The following is a 21,274-nucleotide window of genomic DNA, read 5'->3' as shown; positions in this document are numbered from 1 at the left end:
CAGGGTGCCAACCCACCGCAGGACACACACAAACACACCCACACACTAGGGCCAATTTAGAATCGCCAATCCACCTAACCTGCATGTCTTTGGATTGTGGGAGGAAACCCACGCAGACACGGGGAGAACATGCAAACTCCACGCAGGGAGGACCCGGGAAGCGAACCCAGGTCTCCTAACTGAGAGGCAGCAGCGCTACCACTGCGCCACCGTGCCACCCCAGAAAGTTATTCTTTTCAATTTTAAAATTTGGAAAATTGTTTTGGTTGACATTCAGAAATTTCAGGAAAGGCAGTAAAAAAAATAAATATTTACAGCTTTATCTTCATACATATGGCTTGAATTTTACACTTTTTTGCAAAGGCCTATACTTAACACTGCTATGATTTCAAGCTTAGTAAATCTACCTGAAGAAGGGGCCTGAGTTGCCTCGAAAGCTTGCATATTGTAATCTTTTTAGTTAGCCAATAAAAGGTGTCATTTTGCTTGATTTCTTAACTAAGATTTCAGTGAGAGAGAGGAAAACTATATTATATTCAGTTTAGTTAACTTATTTTCCACATGAATTGATCAATAATATAACATGAAACTAGTATTTGTTTAAAGAAATTGTGTAAATTGTTTAGCGTTACAGGAGTTCTTTAACATACAGTACATACTGATATTTTCTGAGATTTAATCTCATAATTCTAATTTGTACTAAAGCAAAGCAGTTTGCAATACAATCAGTGTGGCAGTTTCAAGACCAAGTAATAAATAGAATTAAAGTTACACCCACTCCAAGACTTGTCCTTGTCTTTATGCCTTGAATGAGTATTTTGTTAAATATAACCGAGTGCACTTTCTTTGACTTCTGGCTGCTTAGAGGAGTGCTTCAGCACCTAACAATAAAAAGAAAACATATCAGTCGTACTCTATAATAAAAGGGCAGGAAAATAAATTACAGTCTTAGGTAACTGGTACGTCGACATTAATTGTACAAATAATTACTTATTTGAAGTATAAAGACAAGTTTGCTAACTTTAAAGTGTTCCAACACATGACTCATCCCTATCTAGAAACCCAGAAACCTATCTAAAGGCACAAGAAGATGAGAAATATCACACAAATATACTTTATATTCTAATAAGTTATTGTAACATCAGTACATTTTGCAATACAGATGAATGGAACTATGTTATCTTTAAAGGCCATTTTAAAGGAAGGACCCAGTCGAGACTAGGATTAAAGTCATTTTTGTTGTGATCCTCTGGGATATCTTGAAGTAATATTCTAAAGTTTAATTAATTATTATTAATTTCTTCATTACTGCAATGACACTTTGAATTCTCATGGGTGTCATCATTTTGGTCATAGTTACTACAGCAATCATTGTTCACATCACTCAAGACACATGTTATGTGACATCATGATACCAGTGGTATAAAACATCGTGGCATTCAAATATATGGATTTCAAAATTAGCCTTTGGGTAACCCTAACAGTTTCCAAAAACTCTCCAACACCTACCGTATGTACATTGGGTAAAACAGTTCTGGTTTTACCAAGAGTCAGGATGCTTGGTAGTAAAGTGCTGTAGACTTCAGGGAAACTAAAATGTCTTCCTCTATTTGGGTAGATTCTAGAGTAGCTGAAAATTTTCATTGTTCAGGTCTACAAACATTTTTTTTTCTTACTATCAATGGAGACCCCATTACAAAAGGGTTTACTAAATACATTAACAACCTCCTCTTCATATGCACATTGGAATTCCTCATCATGGATGAATCCCATTTACTGGTATTCCTTGTATTACAACACATATGATGTTAGGGTTTCCAAACACCACTCTATATTAAATTAGAATGCCAATCAAACTATGACTTATTGACTAAAGGACTCAAAGTTCATGGAAAAAGTCCTACGATATATAGGTTTTACAAACTATTAAAAAATGTTTATTAAAATAATTTAAAAAATTATCTCAATGGTAGCTCCAATATGGCCCTCACCCTTAAGTTTGTCAAAGGTTTCAATGGAATTCAGACGTTCAAGGGGCTTTTGTCAAACATAAGCAAACCCTTAATCTCAAATCTGAGCTGATGCCTCAAGTATCAGAGTCTGAACTATTATAGCCTGAACAATTCACAGATACCAATACACTCTAACTTTCTGAATTATTTTTAAGAAGCTAAACCTGAAAAAAAATATTATTATATATTATTATTATATTAAAAAAGGAACTGTTTGCCATAAAGTTTAAAGTTGTTTCTGGAATAGTGGAAAAATTGGCTTGAGGGTACAGTGCATCCAATCAATATCTGTATTGAACATAAAAACCTAATTTACCACAAGACCATCAAACATCTCAGTTTAACATCTGAATACCATTCAACAAGCAGTAGTCAGACCAAGTCAGTAAGTCAGGATTTACAAAAATTTGCTAGATGCACTGTCAAATCTTCTCTCTGATTGATTGGATTTGCTTCCTTTTGCTAAGCTTTCAAAAAAGTTCTTTTAACTACTGCCACTAGGATACCACCCATTGAAAGACTTCATTGTTTTAAACTAAGGTAATTTGAAAACTAAATAAACCAATTTTTGGAGCCAAGTCTTCGTGATTATTTAAAAAACATTGAAATCAAGTGGTCTTTGGCTTAGGAGAACCTGTTGACAACTTGAGTCTCTGACAAGTAGTTTACTGAATGTAACCGCAAACTTGCTGTATATTTAAAAATTAAACAGAAAATATGTCTCTCAATGAGAAATGTTAGCCTTATGGTTTCATCCTTCACTGGTCCATATACTATTTTGAAGAAGGATGTGCATGTTTCTCATAAACCAGTATTCCCCAAACACTTTAAAGATTCATTCAATTTTTCAGCTTTTGTCTCAAGCTTTTTGTTAGAATTTCCTATGCAAAGGACAAATACCAGGCCACTCCAGTAAAAGTCGATAGTAATTTAGAATATCATTTTCAAGCTATTATTAGTCCTGGAGTATGGGACAGTTTTGTTCATTATCTTGTATAATGGCAAATATTTGAGGAAAGTTCTTGGTTTCTTGATTGTGATGTTCATGCTTCCCAGGCTTCTTTCAGAATTCAATAAACATTTTCCTACCAAACTAAATGAATGCGTTCTGAACTCACACCGTAGGAAAATGGCTCAGTTGAGTTCTTCTGGATAATTCTGGAATCAGTTTTGAATGCTTAATTATTGAATTAAATTGAAATCTTATTTACCAAAATGTCATTTTAATTTGTCATGAGCACCACCATTTTGTTGTTCTATCTGAAAAATGAGCCACGACAAACTACTGTTGTAAAACATGGCATTATATTAAATTTGACGTCCAAAATGCACACATATATACCCTGTACTGCAAATTGGTAGGGTATAAATCTTATCATCATCACCATCATCATTAACGTTATAATGGAATATATCAAGGCATTCACTTTTCCAGTCCTGTTTATGTTCATTAGTTGGCATCTATGCGGTGTTTTATATAACAATATTCTTACAAGTCTTCCTCATATGTTTTAAATCTGACACTAGACTATCCATCCATCCATCCTCTTCTGCTTATCCGAGATCAGGTTGCGGGGGCAGCAGCTTGAGCAGAGATGCCCAGACTTCCCTCTCCCCAGCCACTTCTTCTAGCTCTTCCGGGAGAATCCCAAGGTGTTCCCAGGCCAGCCAAGAGACATAGTCCCTCCAGAGTGTCCTGGGTCTTCCCTGGGGCCTCCTCCAAATTAGACATGCCCGGAACACCTCACCAGAGAAGCGTCCAGGAGGCATCCTGATCAGATGCCCGAGCCACCTCATCTGACTCCTCTCGATGCGGAGGAGCAGCAGCTCTACTCTGAGTCCCTCCCGGATAACTGAGCTTCTCACCCTATCTTTAAGGGAAATCCCAAACACCATGCGGAGGAAACTAATTTCAGCCGCTTGTATTCGCAATCTCGTTCTTTCAGTCACTACCCATAGCTCATGACCATAGGTGAGGGTAGAAACATAGATCAACCGGTAAATTGAGAGCTATGCCTTGCGGCTCAGCTCCTTTTTCACCACGACAGACCGATGCAGAGCCCGCATCACTGCAGATGCCTCACCAATCCGCCTGTCGATCTCACGCTCCTTTCTTCCCTCACTCGTGAACATGATCCCGAGATACTTGAACTCCTCCACTTGGGGCAGGATCTCACTCCCAACCCTGAAAGGACATTCCACCCTTTTTCGGCTGAGGACCATGGTCTCGGATTTGGAGGTGCTGATTCCCATCCCAGCCGCTTCACACTCAGCTGCGAACCGATCCAGAGAGAGGTGAAGATCACGGCCTGATGAAACTGAAACAGAAACTGGCTCTTGGGACACTAGACTATATTTCACCCATAATGTATCCTCTTGTATAACCAATTTAGGGCGGCACGGTGGCGCAGTGGTAGCGCTGCTGCCTCGCAGTTAGGAGACCCAGGTTCGCTTCCCGGGTCCTCCCTGCGTGGAGTTTGCATGTTCTCCCCGTGTCTGCGTGGGTTTCCTCCCACGATCCAAAGACATGCAGGTTAGGTGGATTGGCGATTCTAAATTGGCCCTGGTGTGTGCTTGGTGTGTTTGTGTGTGTCCTGCGGTGGGTTGGCACCCTGCCCAGGATTGGTTCCTGCCTTGTGCCCTGTGTTGGCTGGGATTGGCTCCAGCAGACCCCCGTGACCCTGTATTCGGATTCAGCGGGTTTGAAAATGGATGGATGGATAACCAATTTTATATTTCAAATGTCTTTTTTGTTCTTTTTTTTCTGTTTTATGTCTGTGTACCATAAGGTTATGCTCTCTGTTGTTGCTTCAATGTCTTTATCAGGTTCTTAGCTAAAAATGCTATCCTGCTGATCTTTGTCAAGTGTAACACAGATATAAATTGGAAAAATTGTTTTATTTCATGTAATTTTTGTTTATTTTTGGATGCTAAATTCAAAAATGAAAGCTATTTTTCTCCACCATGGAATTTTTTTCACAAAGCACATTTTTTAGCTGTTATTTATATATTGTTATAGCCTTTTGAAACTATAATAAATTAAATATTAATATTTTGTAATTACAGTTTGAATTTAATATGTTTTATTATTAATATTTATATTTAAACCAAAGTTTTCTTTTTATTTATAAGTTATTAACTACATTGAGCACCATTGGGACATATGCAAGGACTTGAAAGTTCTGTGTACCTTTGAGGGTCAGTAGTCACGACATATACAATTCCCATATTTTCTCTGTGATTTGGACAGCAGAGTCAACAACTTAAATTGGGTTCAGAAGGACTGTTCAGCTACAAAAATGCTACAACTTGATGCCAAAAATAGCATCAGTTATAGGTTGGTGGATCCAGATAAAGTGCTGCTACCACTCTTTCATATAAAGCTTGGTTTAATCAAGCAGTTTCTCAAAGCCCTATCAAAAAATAAAGCTTGTTTGATGTATTTGTTGTGAATGATTTTCAGGTTTGTCTCAGGCTAAATTGAAGGGGGTACTTTTGCTCTACCTGATATTAGAAAACAAATTTCTGATGCAGAATTTGATGGTGTGATGCATGACCTGGAACAAGTGGTTTGGGAATCATTCAAAGAAGTAATTTTTAAGATTTTAGGCAACAGGGGTCCAAATTGCATTGGTTAAGTTTAAAGAATTATGTTATAACATGAGTTTCAAAGTTTATGTTTTGGATTCTTACTTTGAATTTTTCGCTGAAAATGTTGGAGCAGTAAGTGAAGAACAGAGTGAGAGATTCCATCAGGTTTTTCTGGACATAGGAAGAAGGTACTAGTGACTTCAGGGTGTAAGTGGACTACTGTTGAATGATTCATAGGACACACTAGAAAAGGTGTACAAATGATGGACCACCAGACAAAACAACTAAGAAGTGATAAATACTGGAGAAGTTATATGTAAGTCAATCTACTAGATTGAATAAGCATTTTCATGGTAAATTCATTTAGAACAATATTGTATATATGAATAGATTTCTTAATTGTTAATTAAATTTATTTTCAATTTTGTATTTAAATATGAAGTGATGGAATTAATATAATTATATTTCTATTGTCTTCATGTATGTAAATAAAAAACTATTGACATATTATGCTACTATATTCATTTTGCAGACCTGTATAGCCTTCTCTGCAATAGAAAATCAAACATTTGGATTAATAGCTTACCTGTGTCTGTCCATTTCATTTTTTCCTGGAAAAAAAAAGTATACCTTTTTATATAGCCTACTTTATATAGTTAAAAAAAGAAAGAATGATATATAAATGTATACTGAACTAAGTCAACATTTTGGAAACAAATGTCCCATTGTGCTAGAAACAGAACCCTAGTAAAATCACATTTAATTATAAACTTCAGGAAAAGCTTCATTTCTTACAGTAGATAGTCAAATATTAACATATTCCTTATTTCTTAAACGTCAGTAGATGTTTCTTCTACAATTATTTTATGTGAAATGAAAAAAAACTTACTGCTGATATAAAATGCGTATAGATGAAGAGTGCCCATAGATAGGAAAAATAATCCAATAATCAAGCCCATGGTTATTAAGGCACTATCTAAACCTGAAGAAAGTGAGAAAATACACAATTTCAAAACATTACCAAAATTATATTTACTTCTAATTAAACATTACATAGAAAATAACTAAGAGTGGGGGGACATATTTATGCAGTTGTTAGGACTTCTTCTCATAGATCTATAGTTTGAGGTACACATCTTGGCCTGGGGATGGCATGGTGTCACAGAAGTAGCACTGCTGTTTAACAACAAGAAAACCAGGGTTTGTGTTCCAGGTAATCACTGTGTGGAGTTTTCATATTTCCCCTGTGTCTGTGTAGGTTTCCTCCAGGTACTCAAGTTTTTTCCCACGCCCCAAATACATGCAGAATAGGTGAGTTAGCATTGCTAAATTGCTCACTGTGCATGTATGTGTTTGTAAGTATGCACTTATTCTGTGATGGACTGGTATCCTGTCTAGAAATTGTTCCTGAGTTGCACCTTGTGCTTTCTGGGATATGTTCCAGCTTCTCTGCGACCCTATTCAGGATAAGCAAGTTTGATTATGGATGGATGATGAATCTTAGTCTGGTTACATTTGGTTTTGAGTTTGCAATTTCTTTCTGTGTTTTTTTTTTTTGTTTTGTTTTGTTTTTTTTACTTTTTCAAGGATCTCTGCTTTCTTGTATATCCTCAAATATATGCAGAGTTCATTAATTGACAATTACTACTTGTACCTTCATGAGTAACTGGAAGCCTGCTCTGGTATGATATTTGCTTAGTGCCAAATACTGCCATGCCAGGTAGTATCTTTATGTGACCCCAATTTTGTTGAAATAGGAGCGTCTGAAGGAAAAATTACTTAATTAATTTATTTGAAACTAAGCAGCTGTCATAACCATATACTGTAGATCTATCCATACATCATTCTAACCTGCTTATCTAACAACATCTGGACAAGGTATCAGCAAGTAGAATCTATGTGAGAAGAAGAAATTAAGAAAAGTTCTAAACAAGCAAGCTGTCAGAAGCTACTTAAATACTTAATACTGAGTAATGTAAATCTAACTGAAAAATCCAAACTAAGGTGAAAGGCAGAATATAGCCCTTCATTTGTACTTTATTCATGTTGTGAATATGGAAGGAAACCATAGTTCCTGGAGAAAACCAAGAAGGATATAAAAGTAGCATGAAAATTACATACGTAAAGTACACAAATATAAATCGAGCCCAGGCTCCAAAAGCTGTGAGGCATGAGTGCTAACCATTGTGCAACTGTGCAGAATACATTAGATTAAATTTACTGCATTTTCATATTTAATAAAGATGTTAAAAAGATCATTTAAATAACTGGCTTGGTGTATTATTGTTTATTCATGATAAGTTGCCATTACTTGGCCTTTACTCTTTGTTATATTAGTAAGTCAATTTCTGCCAAAATGAAGCTTTATAATTTTATCACCACTATAACCAAACAAAACCACTATAATTAGGAGGAAGAAGAAAAAAGCCATTTTAAACAAATGTGTTTTAAGTTTACATTTGAAAGATGAATATGATTTGATATTTCGGAGATCCGCAGGTAATGATTTCCAGTGCTTGGGAGCAGAACGGCTGAAAGCTCTGCTCCCCATGGTGGTTAGACGGGCGAGAGGGACGGTCAGATGGGTGGAGGAAGAGGATCTAAGGTTACAGGACGGAATGGCAACATGTAGAAGGTCAGACAGATATGGAGGTGCGAGGTTATGGATGGCCTTAAAAGTTAGTAGCAGAATCTTAAAATCAATACGAAACTTGATCAGGAGCCAATGAAGCTGCTGCAAGACCGGAGTAATATGGTGAAAAGATGGGATTCCAGTGATGATACGTGCTGCAGAATTCTGGAGAGACCAAAGAGGAGTGAATTGCAGTAGTCCAGCCGAGAAGTGACAAGACTATGAACAAGAATGGCAGTAGTATGAGGAGTGAGGGAGGGACGAATGCGATTAATATTACGTAAGTGGAAGTAAGCAGACCGGGTGATGTTATTAATGTGACATTGGAAAGATAGAGTACTGTCGAGGATGACACCCAGACTCTTGACCTGAGATGATGGGGAAACAACAGAGTTATCAATAATAAAAGAAAGATTATTGGTTTTGGATAATGATGATTTTGAACCAATGAGGAGAACCTCAGTTTTGTCACTGTTTAATTTAAGAAAATTTGAAGAGAACCAGGATTTAATTTTAGAAATGCAGTCAATAAGTGAGGGTGGTGGAAAAGAGGAGGTGGGTTTACCAGCAAGATAGCTGGGTGTCATCAGCATAACAGTGAAAATTAATGTTATATTTGCAAAAAATATTGCCAAGGGGAAGAAGGTAAATAATAAAAAGAAGAGGCCCCAGGACAGAGCCTTGGGGCACACCAGAAGTAAAAGCGGTGGGTTGGGATGTGAAAGTTTTAAGCTGTATGAACTGAGTGCGGCCTGAAAGGTAAGATCCAAACCAATCAAGTGGAGTGTGAGTAATGCCAATCAAAGATAATCTATTAAGGAGAGTGGTATGACAAATAGTATCAAAGGCCGCACTCAGATCAAGAAGGATGAGAATAGTGATTAGACCAGAATCAGCAGCCATAAGGAGGTCATTAGTAATTTTAACAAGTGCCGTTTCTATACTATGAAGGGGGCGAAAACAAGACTGGAACTTCTCATATAGATTATTGTGAGACAAGTGGGTGTGAAGTTGGATAGCTACTGTTTTTTCAAGAATTTTGGAGATAAAGGGCAAGTTAGAAATGGGGCGAAAATTATTGAAATTAGTAGGATCACAACCAGGTTTTTTTAATATTGGGGTTATAGCTTTTGAAAGATGAGGGAATAATACCAGTAGTAAGAGAAGAGTGAATGATGGCAGAAATAAGAGGGACTAGAGAGGGGAGGCAGGCTTTAACCAAAACTGTAGGCAGGGGGTCCAGCTGACAAGTAGATGACTTGGATTTGCAGATGTGATCTGAGATTTCAAAGGAAGTGGGAAGCTGGAAAGAAGAGAAAGAGTGAATAGGTGAGTGTAGTTCAGAAGAAATACAGAAAGGATCTGGACCAAGGTGCTGATGTATCTTTTGGATTTTTTCATTGAAAAAAGACACAAGAGAATTACAGAAGGCAGTTGAGTGAAGGTGAGATGGTAAAGAGTCTGGAGGTTGTGTAACATTATTAAGTAAAGAAAACAAAGACTTGGTGTTACCTGTATTACTAGTAATTAACTGAGTGTAATAATTAGATTTGGTTTGAGCTATACAATCCTTGTAATAGAGTAGATGATTTTTATACATCTCTTTGTGGACAAAGAGTCTGTTTTTTTTTTTGAAGATGGATGAAGAGGATGAAGATATCAGGAGTATTGTGTGATCAAAGAAACAAAGCGAAGATTAAAGGTAAGGTTTTTCAGACAGTAGAAAGATCAGCAATGATGTATAGAACTGAGTCATGGGCAGTAAAGAGTGCAAAACGAGAAGAAGTTAGATATGGCAGAAATTAGAATATTGAGATCAATGTGTGGATTTACAACAAAGGACAGAATAGGAAATGAGACAATCAGAAGTATAGAACAAAAGTGGGAGAGATATCCATACAAGTATATGAAAGTAGGCTCAGGTGGTATGGACATGAGATGAGGACAGACAATTAATTTGTGGGGAAAGAGTGATGGGAATGGATGCACAGGGAAACAGAAAGCAAAGGGGACCAAAGCACAAGTGGATGAATAAAGCAAAAGAAGATCTGAAGGAAAAGGACTTGACTGACAAAGAGGTGCAGGACCAAGCTGTTTAGAGGAGGCTGATCAAGTACATCAACACCACAATGAAGTGGAAAAAGAAGAAGAGGAAGATGAAGAAGAATTATGATACAATAAATGGGACACTAAAAAAATGTAGGTACACTGATAAATACATCTTGTGATTTGCTATTATTTGGGAATGTCAAACTCTTACCACTTTGTGGACCAATTGAATCACTCCATGTTGAGTTCACATCTTTATATTCGTACTGACACCAGTGCCTCTCCAATGTGCTGTCATTGTTCTTATTCAGCTGAAAAACAGCTGAGGTCTGATTCTCTTGTCCCTCCACAGTGTCAATGGGATCCTTCTTCCCCTCCTGATACAGGTAGAAGTGGACTTTGGTGACATTAGGAGGAGCTTTGCAGACAATTAAAGTATTACTTTTGTCAGTGAAAGATATCTCTGGTTTACGAATATCTGAAAATAATAATAAACAATATCTATAGACATGTATCTATATTTCATAAGGTCATTTCAAAGCTATAACAAGAACATACGCATAATCATAAATCACAAATTATAAAAATCTGATATTGTTCCCAATTCTTAGAAATTAATGAAAGATAAATAAAGAATTACACAGTTTAATAGAGTATCAAAAAAATGAGAATGAACAACAGCAATTTAGGTGGTTAATTTTTCTTTCATAACCTGACCATAGTAACAATCCTATGCTCCAGGTGCTGTGAGGCAGGAATACTAGACCTGGACCCCACACTGCACTCAGTGCTAAATTTAGTAAATTAAACCAAACTAAAATTAAATGTAGAGTGTAGCTGAAACAGCTCTTCTGTTCTTGTTAATTGATTACACATTATGTGAGTACTGAATCTTGCAATCACTAGATGCATAATCAAAATGATACAGGAATACTTTTGAGAAGTAAAGCAAACAATAACAGAAAAAAAGATATAATTTTGCAAAATAACGCAATACAATGGTGAAATAATGCAATCATTAATTGCAAAGTAACATACCGGTATTTAATATAAAATAAATTGATATCTTTGCAAAATAATACAATCAAAACATTTTGTAGTGGCCTTAATAGGCTTCTACAAGATTTTATAGTTGAAAAATTAGTTTTGTATTGTAGCATCAAGATTTCCAAGACTTCAAAATCAAGAAATATGGTTAGATTCAGTCATAAGATAGAATAGTCAAAAATCATTGAATTTTGGTCAATAATACACAATTAAGACAAATACTAGGTAAGAACAATAGCAGTGCTGTCTTATGGTGGACCAGTTTTAATTACAAATACTAGAGTACCTTACGTAGTGTTAATTTTAGTAACAGTAGCTTCCAAACACAATTCATCAGAATCTTAAAATGTCTGAATGCTGAATATTTCCTTTAATACTTGTGTGCAGCACGCCATAGACTAGAACCCATTCCATGATAGGTTTTCTCCTTGTACCATTTCCTGTAGGTTCTAGCTATGACATCTGGTTATTCTGATTTGAGCCTTTTTCTAATTGGCTCAAGTAATGTGGTTAAGTGGGAAGATTTTGGACTTCATACCTAAAGGTCACAGTTATCCACTGATTCTGAATAAGTCTCTTAACCTGCCTCTGATCCACATTTTAAAAATGTACATGTTAACATTTGTACTATATTGTTGTATTTTAAAGTACCATAGGAAAGGGTTCATAAGAGAAAGGTGTCATAGGGTTCAATCAAATGCAGAACAAGATATTAAGATACTGTTCAGATGTCACTCTTTGTTCATTCACATTACTCTCACCTTTATATGCAAGATACTTTGGAAATTACCAAAAATTGAGTTGGCTATAGACATCTTAAATCTTATTATTTATCCTGCAAAATAAATTTACTTTTATAAATTAAAATTGTTATTATGCATTCAGTGCTAAAAGTCAACCCAATTTGATTACTTTTTCCTAACCTAAAGAATTTAGTATCAAATTCAAGGTGTTGCCTTTCTCCACATCATATGATAAGATTGAAATGAACTTGCAAAATAATAATAACAATTCATTACATTTATATAGCGCTTTTCTCAGTACTTAAAGTGCTATCCACACAGGGAAGAATCAGGAAGTGAACCTACAATCGCCTTACTGGAAGGCAGAGTAGAAAGTGAGAACATCCACTGTTTGAGATGCCTTTAGCACTGTATCAGCATGGAAATGACCTCATATCAAAACCTCAAGCTGATACTGGGTAGCCTACAACAACAACCATTTATTTTTTTGTATAGCCCAAACTCACACAAGAAGTACCACAATGGGCTTTAACAGACCCTGTTTTTTGATGGCCCCAAGCCTTGACTCCCTAAGAAGACAAGAAAAAACTGCCAAAAAAACTTATAGGGACCGAAATGAAAGAAATCTTGGAAGAGGTAATTCAGAGAGAGACCCCTTTCCAAGTAGATTTTCAAAATATGGGGTAAATACAATACATAAAACAGAACATAAGTCATCCTCTTCACAGATCTGGATGGCCAATCTACTGTATCATTACCATCTCAGGAGTAAAATACAATAATGCAACAGTAATAGTACAAGCTACAAAGCAAAATGCAAGAGTAGATTATATGGCACATCAGAAGATTCCTTCCCCTTACTGGTCATTCCACAGCTAAGTCAGTGCTGGGTTTAGATATGTAATTTCAGTTGTTCCGAGTTATGGCAAGCCGAATTAACATTTAGAGATATCTCAAAATTAATTTTAAGATATCTGGAAATGCATTTTAGATATGTCAAATTGAATTATAGATATCTAAAAGGTCATCTATTTTAAGATGTCTAAAAATCATTTTATGTCTCAAATAGATTTCAAGATATCTTGAAATGATATGCTGTACATTTTGAGATATCTGAAATGCAATTCAAGATATCTTGAAATAGGTTCCTGTGCATTTTGAGATAATGCATTTCAGATATCTCAAAATGTACAGCATATCATTTCAAAATGCACAGAAAGTTATTTTAAGATATCTGAAAATATATTTGAGATCTCTTAAAATGCGCAGGAAGTTATGTTGAGATATCTCAAAATGTATTTCAGATATGTTGAAATGCACATGAAATTATTTTAGGATAATCTTAAAAAGCATGTAAGATAACTTAAAATTCAATGTAAAATTAATTTTGTGATATTTTAAAATATGTCTCTGCTCCATTTCAGATATATTACAATATTTTTCTAGATATCTCAAGTAGTATTTTAAGATATCTAAACTACATTTTAAGATATCTTTAAAAAGACACATAATTATTTCAAGATATCTCAAAAGCATTTCAGATATCTACAATACGATTTAAGATATATGAAATACATTTCCAGATATCCCAAAGCAGCTTCCTGTCCATTTTCAGATACCCCAAATCCATTTTTCACATATCTCAAAATCACTTCCTGCTCATTTCAAGATATCTCAAATACATTTTAAGATATCTTATATTAAACAGGAAGTCCAATTGAAAGAATAGGCATTTTTACAGGAAATTATTTTGAGATATCTTGAAATGCATTTAAGATACCTTAAAATGCATGTTAGGTCCATTTAAGATATCTGAAAATTAATTAGATATCTTGAAATGCAGGCATGGCTATTTTCAGATATCCGAAAATGTATTTGAGATGTCTTGAAATCCATTTGATATATCTCAAAATGTATTGCATATGTCTTAAAATGTAAAGGAAATTATTTTAAGATATCTCAAAGCGAGTTTCAGATATCTTAAAAAGTAAATTACATTTTAAGATATCTGAAATTCATTTTGAGATATCTTTAAATGTTAATTCGGCTTGCCATATTAAGTTTATATTTTGTCAGAGTCTCACTGCATTAATGGCATGTAAAGCAGACACTAAGTAACTGATGATCATGTTGCTTTCTCATTTTTCCTATGATTATCTCATTATCAATAGTTGAATCATGGCAGATTTTTCAAGATTCTGGCCAATAGTGGTGAGCGACCTCCACTGTGTTGATTTCACCTCAAGTGCTCACAAATATTGCTGAACTTGGTGAAATGCATTGAAGTCAATGGGGAAGGACTAGCTGAACTAGATTTGACTGGATTATATATGTACAATCATATTTAAAGTATCCCCGGGGGCTAGGAAAACGTCTCCTATTTATACTGGACTGATTATTGTGCCAACTGCTGGACAACCTTGCCTCTGTGAGACCAAAGAAGAAAGAATGCAGTCAGAGGTACACAGTCATATATTTCAAAATGCCAAAATTGTAGTCAAAAGTCAGGAAAAATATGTTGGTCTTTAAAGGCAGAAATTCAAAGTGGCATATCACAATTGAAGCCACTGGTTTGTTCTGTTTTTTAAAGTCACACTGAAGGCTCTTGAAAATCTCTGTGCTGATGCTTTGCACTTTTTTATATCAAAAAGATAGAAATGCCTTGTAAAGAGTGATAAACCTTTCGTTATTATTATTATTATTATTATTATTATTATTATTATTATTATTATTATTATTATTATTATTATTATTATTTCATAGTCTCCTGTGTTGTGGAGAGCATCAGGATCCTTCACAGTTTGTTTTTTATCTCCACATGGCTAATTATGCCTGCATAGAGCCTGCACCTCCTTCTCTTATACTGACGTAGAACTTAAAGACTGACCTGCACATTTGTCGAAAAGCAAAGATGACCTACTATTCATGCTGTATATGTTTTATAAAAATACATTTTTGAGAACCTGCATTATTTACTTATCTGTTCAATTGTACCAGTAAGTACCACAGTGTCTGTAATGCAAATGATTGGCATTATATACCTGGGAGATGGTCCCATCCAATGCTGGCTGTTACAACGCCAGGGGATGTCGGACTGGCCTTGCAAAGAATTATTGGGCACTGGCAAAAAAAGTTCTCCTAAACCAGCCAAATTATCAGTGAATAATTTGACAAACAAGGTCGAATGCGAATACAGAAAATTACCTGTGAAGTAACGCTTTGGAGAAATTCACTGATCAACCCTGCTGACCAAGTAGCCTCTGAAAGAAACTTGTTTTGAATTCTAGCCCTTCATAAGTAATTCACTTGCACCAAAACATAATTAATTAGGAATGTTTTCAAGTCTCTATTATACTTGTAATGGAGTAAGTGCCAAACAGTATTCCAATGGGGAAAAATCAGTACTCTGCTAAAGTCACATCATAATAAATAATTTTCTACTACTTTGTCTGGAATGACAGATAAATGGATATTTCTTCACTACAGTGGAGAAAACCTATTTGCAGAATTACACTGACTCTAAAGAAACTGAATTTCTCAAAGTAAATACTAAGTGGCAAAGTTTCTGTTGCTTTGATATCACCTTGGATAAAGTATGAGAGAATGAAATTTGTGGAATATCCTAGTGGTTGTAATACTTTTGCAGTGACAGCTGATAGACACTTTAAACACCAGGGGGTGCTTTGGCTCCCCGAACACCCAACACAAAGGCTCAGACACAAGCATAAAAGGAAAGAAGGAGTTTTATTTTGGGGAAACTCTTCAGGTAAGTGTTTCCCACCACAGCCACAAGTACAATAAATCTAATAAGCACACAGCAATGCTTTTCTTTTTTCTTTCTTCTCTCTCTCTTTGTCACTGCCACAACACCTCCACGCAAGCATTATCCTTCCTCCCAGCACTGGTCATTGAGTTGTGGAAGGCAGCCCCTTTTACCCTATCCTTGGAAATACTTCCGGTAATATGAAGCTGCAGCTCCAATGCACTTCCTGGAGAGGTTGGAGCTCTAAGAAGTAGGGATTCCCAAATCCTGCAGGTCCCCCTAGCATACCCCATGGGACCCAGCAGGGCTGTCCCCCAGGACTACAATACCCAGCATGCCCTGTGGGCACCCATGTGGAATCCCAGCTTGGGTTTGCTGCCATCTAGCATCCTGGGGGAGACAAAGCCCTGTGTAAGCTGCCTAACTTTGTCCTTCCAGGTTTATGGCATCCTGGCTGGGCCAGGCTGCTAGCCATCCCTCATCACACTCAACTGTAGACAAGGTACAATTTACCAACTGCAGGCCAAGTTTAGCAAACCAATCTTAACCTAATATGAGATGAATGAGATTGTAAACTGCACTCAGTTGTTTGCAGCAGTTGAATTATCTGCACAATGGAGGCACAGATGCAAACTTGTTAAGAGTCCCTTTCACACCCTTTCACTGGCCTGTGTTCATCATTGCTTCAGTTTGAGTAGGATGCAAAACAAGTAGGGAAGAAGACAAATGCCTGATGTCATGTCTAACATGATCTCCATTTTTCAAGTATTGGGCTCATTCACTGGCCTAAACACATATTTTGCATTTGTCCTTTTTGTGCTGTGATCTGAGTCCACATTTACTACTGTTACTTAAGTGAAATGACTAGCATCAGTCATCTCAATGAACACTTTAGCAACATGCCATAGTTTCCTGCAGTTTTTAAATCATACTGTCATGGTAGGAGTCTTTTCGTACTAAACCTTGTGACCTGGGGACCCACATCTGCCACATGTAAGCATTGTAGTATACTGATCCATTCCATCAAGCCCTACATTGATATCCAACCTTGTATGCAAGGTTGGACGGAATTCACATCTGCATAGTTGCTGCAAAATCAAAACTACTGGCAGTACCCTGCTGCATTATTTCTGCATCAGTAGTTATGGACTCAGATATACTAACAATTGCATTTGCTTTCTTTTATATAAGCAGCTCTTTCAGACAAAAATGTTGTCTTTTATGGCGTGAGCTAGTGTTCTACACTAGCTGGACTCTTATTATTCCTTCTTTAAATGTCTTAAAGTCATAGTTAATCAACAGCTCTCAAGGAAACTATGTGTCATCAGTCCTCCTTGAAGCTGGATTCATTGGAGAAACTTGTAGTTCTCAGGGCAAACATTTACGATAACTAAAATGTATCGAGTGCTTCTATAGCTTCTTCTTAGTTGACATCCTTCTAAGGAAATTTGTAAAATATGTCTTGCCCCTATGCTCCATAGCTTGCATTTTGACTTCTAACAGTTTCTCTGTGTGCCTTGTAAATATTATTATCAAAAACACATGACCACACTGTGAAAGGCATTCGAAGCTCAAGTCAAAACAGAACAAAAATGACAAATTTCCAGAATATTTTCTTAAATAATTTCCATATTGTCCTTCATACTCACAATAATGGAAAAATATGTTGTTAATTTTACATTCATTCCCATTGGACTCTACAACTGAGCTTCTTATATACCTGTATAAACCTGTAGCTCCACCTATTGGACAATACCATTTACCCCATACACAAAGTGGGTTTAATTTATTTTTCACCTGTACTCATGAGAACAATGCAGCTGAGTTTAAAGTAGGTTAAGTCATCATCACCAATATGTGCAATTAAACTCAAAATGTAACAAGAAGTCAGTAGTACAGTCTGACTTAATTTAATTTTTTCCTTCTGGCTACTCCCCAAAACACCTGTCAGATATCATTACTCCCATTCTCTCCATTTCCATGTTATCATTTTCTTTATCTCCTTCTGACAGTTAAACACAGATATACTGTAAAAGTGGCTACATAAAATAAAGTAGTGAATTAGATGCAAGCATAGAACTGAACAATTAAAGATTTATTTGCTTCATTAACTTTGATAGAGCACTGCAAAAAAGGGGATAAAAGACAGAAATATGCACGAGATAACTTTTAAAGATTAAAAATTAAGCAGAAATTCATTTACCATGGACAATGAATAAGTAAAACATACTAACCCTCTAGAAATCATATGAAGAAAAACTAAAAATCCATATTTTTGTCACTATGTCAATTTGTAACATTCGGGAATTTTGTACTTTCACGTTGTTCTTGTTATGCATTTGAGAATTTTTTCTTTACTAAAGCTCATCATTTGGCACAATTACGAAGTGTCATGTCTAGTTTTGAGACCAATCATTGATGTCCCAAATGTAATATTACAATTAAAAATAGTACACAAGAAGACAAGAAGAATCTGCCAGCAAAGTAAAACCAACAATATTTTAAAACTCAGCATTGATTTTCTGCAGTAGTTTTTCACTCACCCATCACCCTTATGCTCATGTACTCGCTGTACTGTGAATGCATCTCAGGGCTCTGAGTCACAGTGTAGTCACAACGTAGCTGAACCGTAGTTTCCATTCCTGTAGCTCCACTTTCTAGCAGCTCATGGCCCATTACAGATCTTTCACAAATGTCACTGTCTGTTTTTGCTGATACAAATGGGTTTGTGTTATTACCTCTGTAGAAATTACACTCAACATTGGAGAAGGTTCGAGGCAATTCACAGGTTAAATCAATCTGATTCTCTTTTAGAGTCACATAAGGAGTTACTGCCAGTTCTGGCTTTCCAAGATTGCCTGAAATGAAGTGAAAAGTTATGAGCAATATTAATAACCATCTAAGTTATAATTCTTGTGGCATGTAATAGCTATCCATCCATCATCCAACCCACTATATCCTAACTACAGGGTCATAGGGATCTGCTGGAGCCAATCCCAGCCAACACAGGGCGCAAGGGAGGAAACTAACCCCAGGCAGGGTGCACATACACACACCAAGCACACACTAGGGATAATTTCTAATCGCCAATGCACCTAACCTGCATGTCTTTGGACTGTGGGAGGAAACCGGAGCACCCGGAGGAAACCCACGCAGACACAGGGAGAACATGCAAACTCCACGCAGGGAAGACCCGGGAAGCGAATCTGGGTCTCCTAACTGCGAGCCAGCAGCCCTATGCACTGTGCCACCATGTAATAGCTACAGACAGAAATGTAGTTTTTAAAATTGTATTATTGCACAGTATCTAGTTACATAATGGAGACCCAATGCTTAACCCAGTACCATATGGAGAATGTTTAGAACTAGGAATCCTAAAGGAGAGTAGATTACCAAGAAAAATCTACTGACATATGGTGTGTGACGTATGGGTTGTGTTATTTCACAAGTTCTTATAAAGAACGGCACAGCCAAAATAACACTTTAGTGCAAAAGACATTTATTTACAAAAACAGTCAAAGCAGAACAAAAATAACAAATATCCAGAATATTTTCTTAACTAATTTCCATATTGTCTTTCCTACTCACAATAATGGAAAAATATGTTGTGTTCTCTGTTTTATATTTTTCTTTTTCTTCACTCATCCCCATTAGACTCTACAACTGAGCTTCTTATATACCTGTATAAACCTGTATCTCCACCTACTAGACTATACCATTTACCCCATACAAAAAGGGGGTTTAATTTATTTTTCACTGTACATTGATGATTAATTAGCCACATCAAAGCCTCTTTAATTAGCCTGATCAAAGCATCTTAACTCAAAATACTACAAATTAAAAAAATTTAATGTGCTAGATTAATATTAAAGGGCATAAGAATGATAACCCTGTAGTTAGTATATTAAGAGATTGTTGTGAATATCATAAAAATAATGTTAGTTTTGAATGGTTGGTTCAGCAAATGTTGGAAAAATGGGATTAATGAGTTTTCAAATTAGACCAACAGTGGCACTCTCAGTAACCCCACCGTGGCTGTTTCTGCTGATAGTAGTAGATTTTAGGGTATATGATTTCTTAAGAGCAAATAATTAAGGTGTGTCTGAAAATATGGTAGTAAACAAATTTATTAATTGAAAGTATTATGGAATATTAAGGATGTTTACAGATGAAGACAATTTGACAGAAAATACAGCAACAGCTTTTGTGTTCCGGAACTACAAGTGTATATAAAGAAAAGACTGTCTGATTATTTGTCATTAACAACTAAACTGGTAACCATTATCTTGGGTTTACAATGGATGGAGGGACTTTGTTCAAATAGGGTATTTATCTGTTCTGATTTATTTGCTGTTTTGCAGAGTATTAAAATGTGTCATTCTTCTTAGATGGCTGGTTTACAATTGGAAGTGACTCAAACATTGTATTGGTTGCAGAGTATGAGTTCGTATATCAGTTAATTATGGGTTCCAGCACATAAAGGGGTCAAAGAGACTGAAATAGTCGATGATTTGGCTAAAAAAAGCTACTAAGCATCCTTTTGTTGATTTACTGGTAACATATAAGTTTACTGAGATTGAAAATTGATGAGATGTGGCAAAAATGTTGCACACTGATGTTCAGGAGAGACATACGTACAGAATTCAAGAAACAGTTGGATCCATTGAAAAATGGGGCAAACCGAGAAAGAAAGAAATTAAATTAACATGCCTCAGAACTGGGCACACTAGGTTAAATAATACACTATTCAAGATAGGACAGCATCACAGTCGAGTATGTAGATTTTGTAATCAACAAGAGACAGTTTAACATATTTTATTAGGGTGTGAGGTTCAATATATTAAATATTTGGGAACTAATAATTTGAGACAGCTATTATATAGGTAAGGAGAAGAGTTTAAAGTTATTCATAGAGCCATATTCTGTTATTAAAAAACTATAGGACTATCAGAAAGCATTTAATTGGGCAAAACAAATTATGTCTGCTTAGGCACTTCTGATAATATTTAGGTGAGATTTCTTGTTTTTTAAATCCCTTTTCTTTATCACACTCCAGTCCATTTGGTGTCATTAATGTACCATAAGTTGGTTTACCAACTGACATTAAATTGAAGAAGAAGAAGGTCTCAGTTTGACCAATTGAGGACCCAACAATGGAGCAAGAGACAGGAAGTGTGGCAGCCATGAATGGAAAAAGAAAAACATTTATAAATACACATAAATACAAATTTTATTACAAAGATATATTTACTCATTTAAAGAAAGAAAGATAAGAGCAGGGCGGCACGGTGGCGCAGTGGTAGCGCTGCTGCCTCGCAGTTAGGAGACCCGGGTTTGCTTCCCAGGTCCTCCCTGCGTGGAGTTTGCATGTTCTGGGTGGCACCCTGCCCAGGATTGGTTCCTGCCTTGTGCCCTGTGTTGGCTGGGATTGGCTCCA

The 21,274-nt window shown here is 36.1% G+C and overlaps 1 protein-coding gene across 1 annotated transcript in view; it reads right to left on the bottom strand.

The window, feature by feature from the left end:
- Positions 1-211: 211 nt before the first annotated feature.
- LOC120539516 overlaps positions 212-21,274 on the bottom strand; it is a 39,318-nt gene continuing 18,255 nt past the window's right edge. Inside the window, exons 5-9 of the mRNA XM_039769648.1 lie at positions 18,381-18,695; positions 10,496-10,762; positions 6,493-6,585; positions 6,190-6,214; positions 212-881 (exon numbers count right to left, since the gene is read on the bottom strand). Coding sequence (XP_039625582.1) covers positions 875-881; positions 6,190-6,214; positions 6,493-6,585; positions 10,496-10,762; positions 18,381-18,695 — 707 coding nt within the window. The 3' untranslated portion in view covers positions 212-874. The remainder of the gene's footprint in view (positions 882-6,189; positions 6,215-6,492; positions 6,586-10,495; positions 10,763-18,380; positions 18,696-21,274) is intronic.

The sequence above is a fragment of the Polypterus senegalus genome, chromosome 11 (assembly GCF_016835505.1).
Source record: "Polypterus senegalus isolate Bchr_013 chromosome 11, ASM1683550v1, whole genome shotgun sequence".
Taxonomy (NCBI): domain Eukaryota; kingdom Metazoa; phylum Chordata; class Cladistia; order Polypteriformes; family Polypteridae; genus Polypterus; species Polypterus senegalus.
The sequence above is the reverse complement of the archived record's forward strand: the minus strand, read 5'-3'. Positions and strand labels throughout refer to the sequence as shown.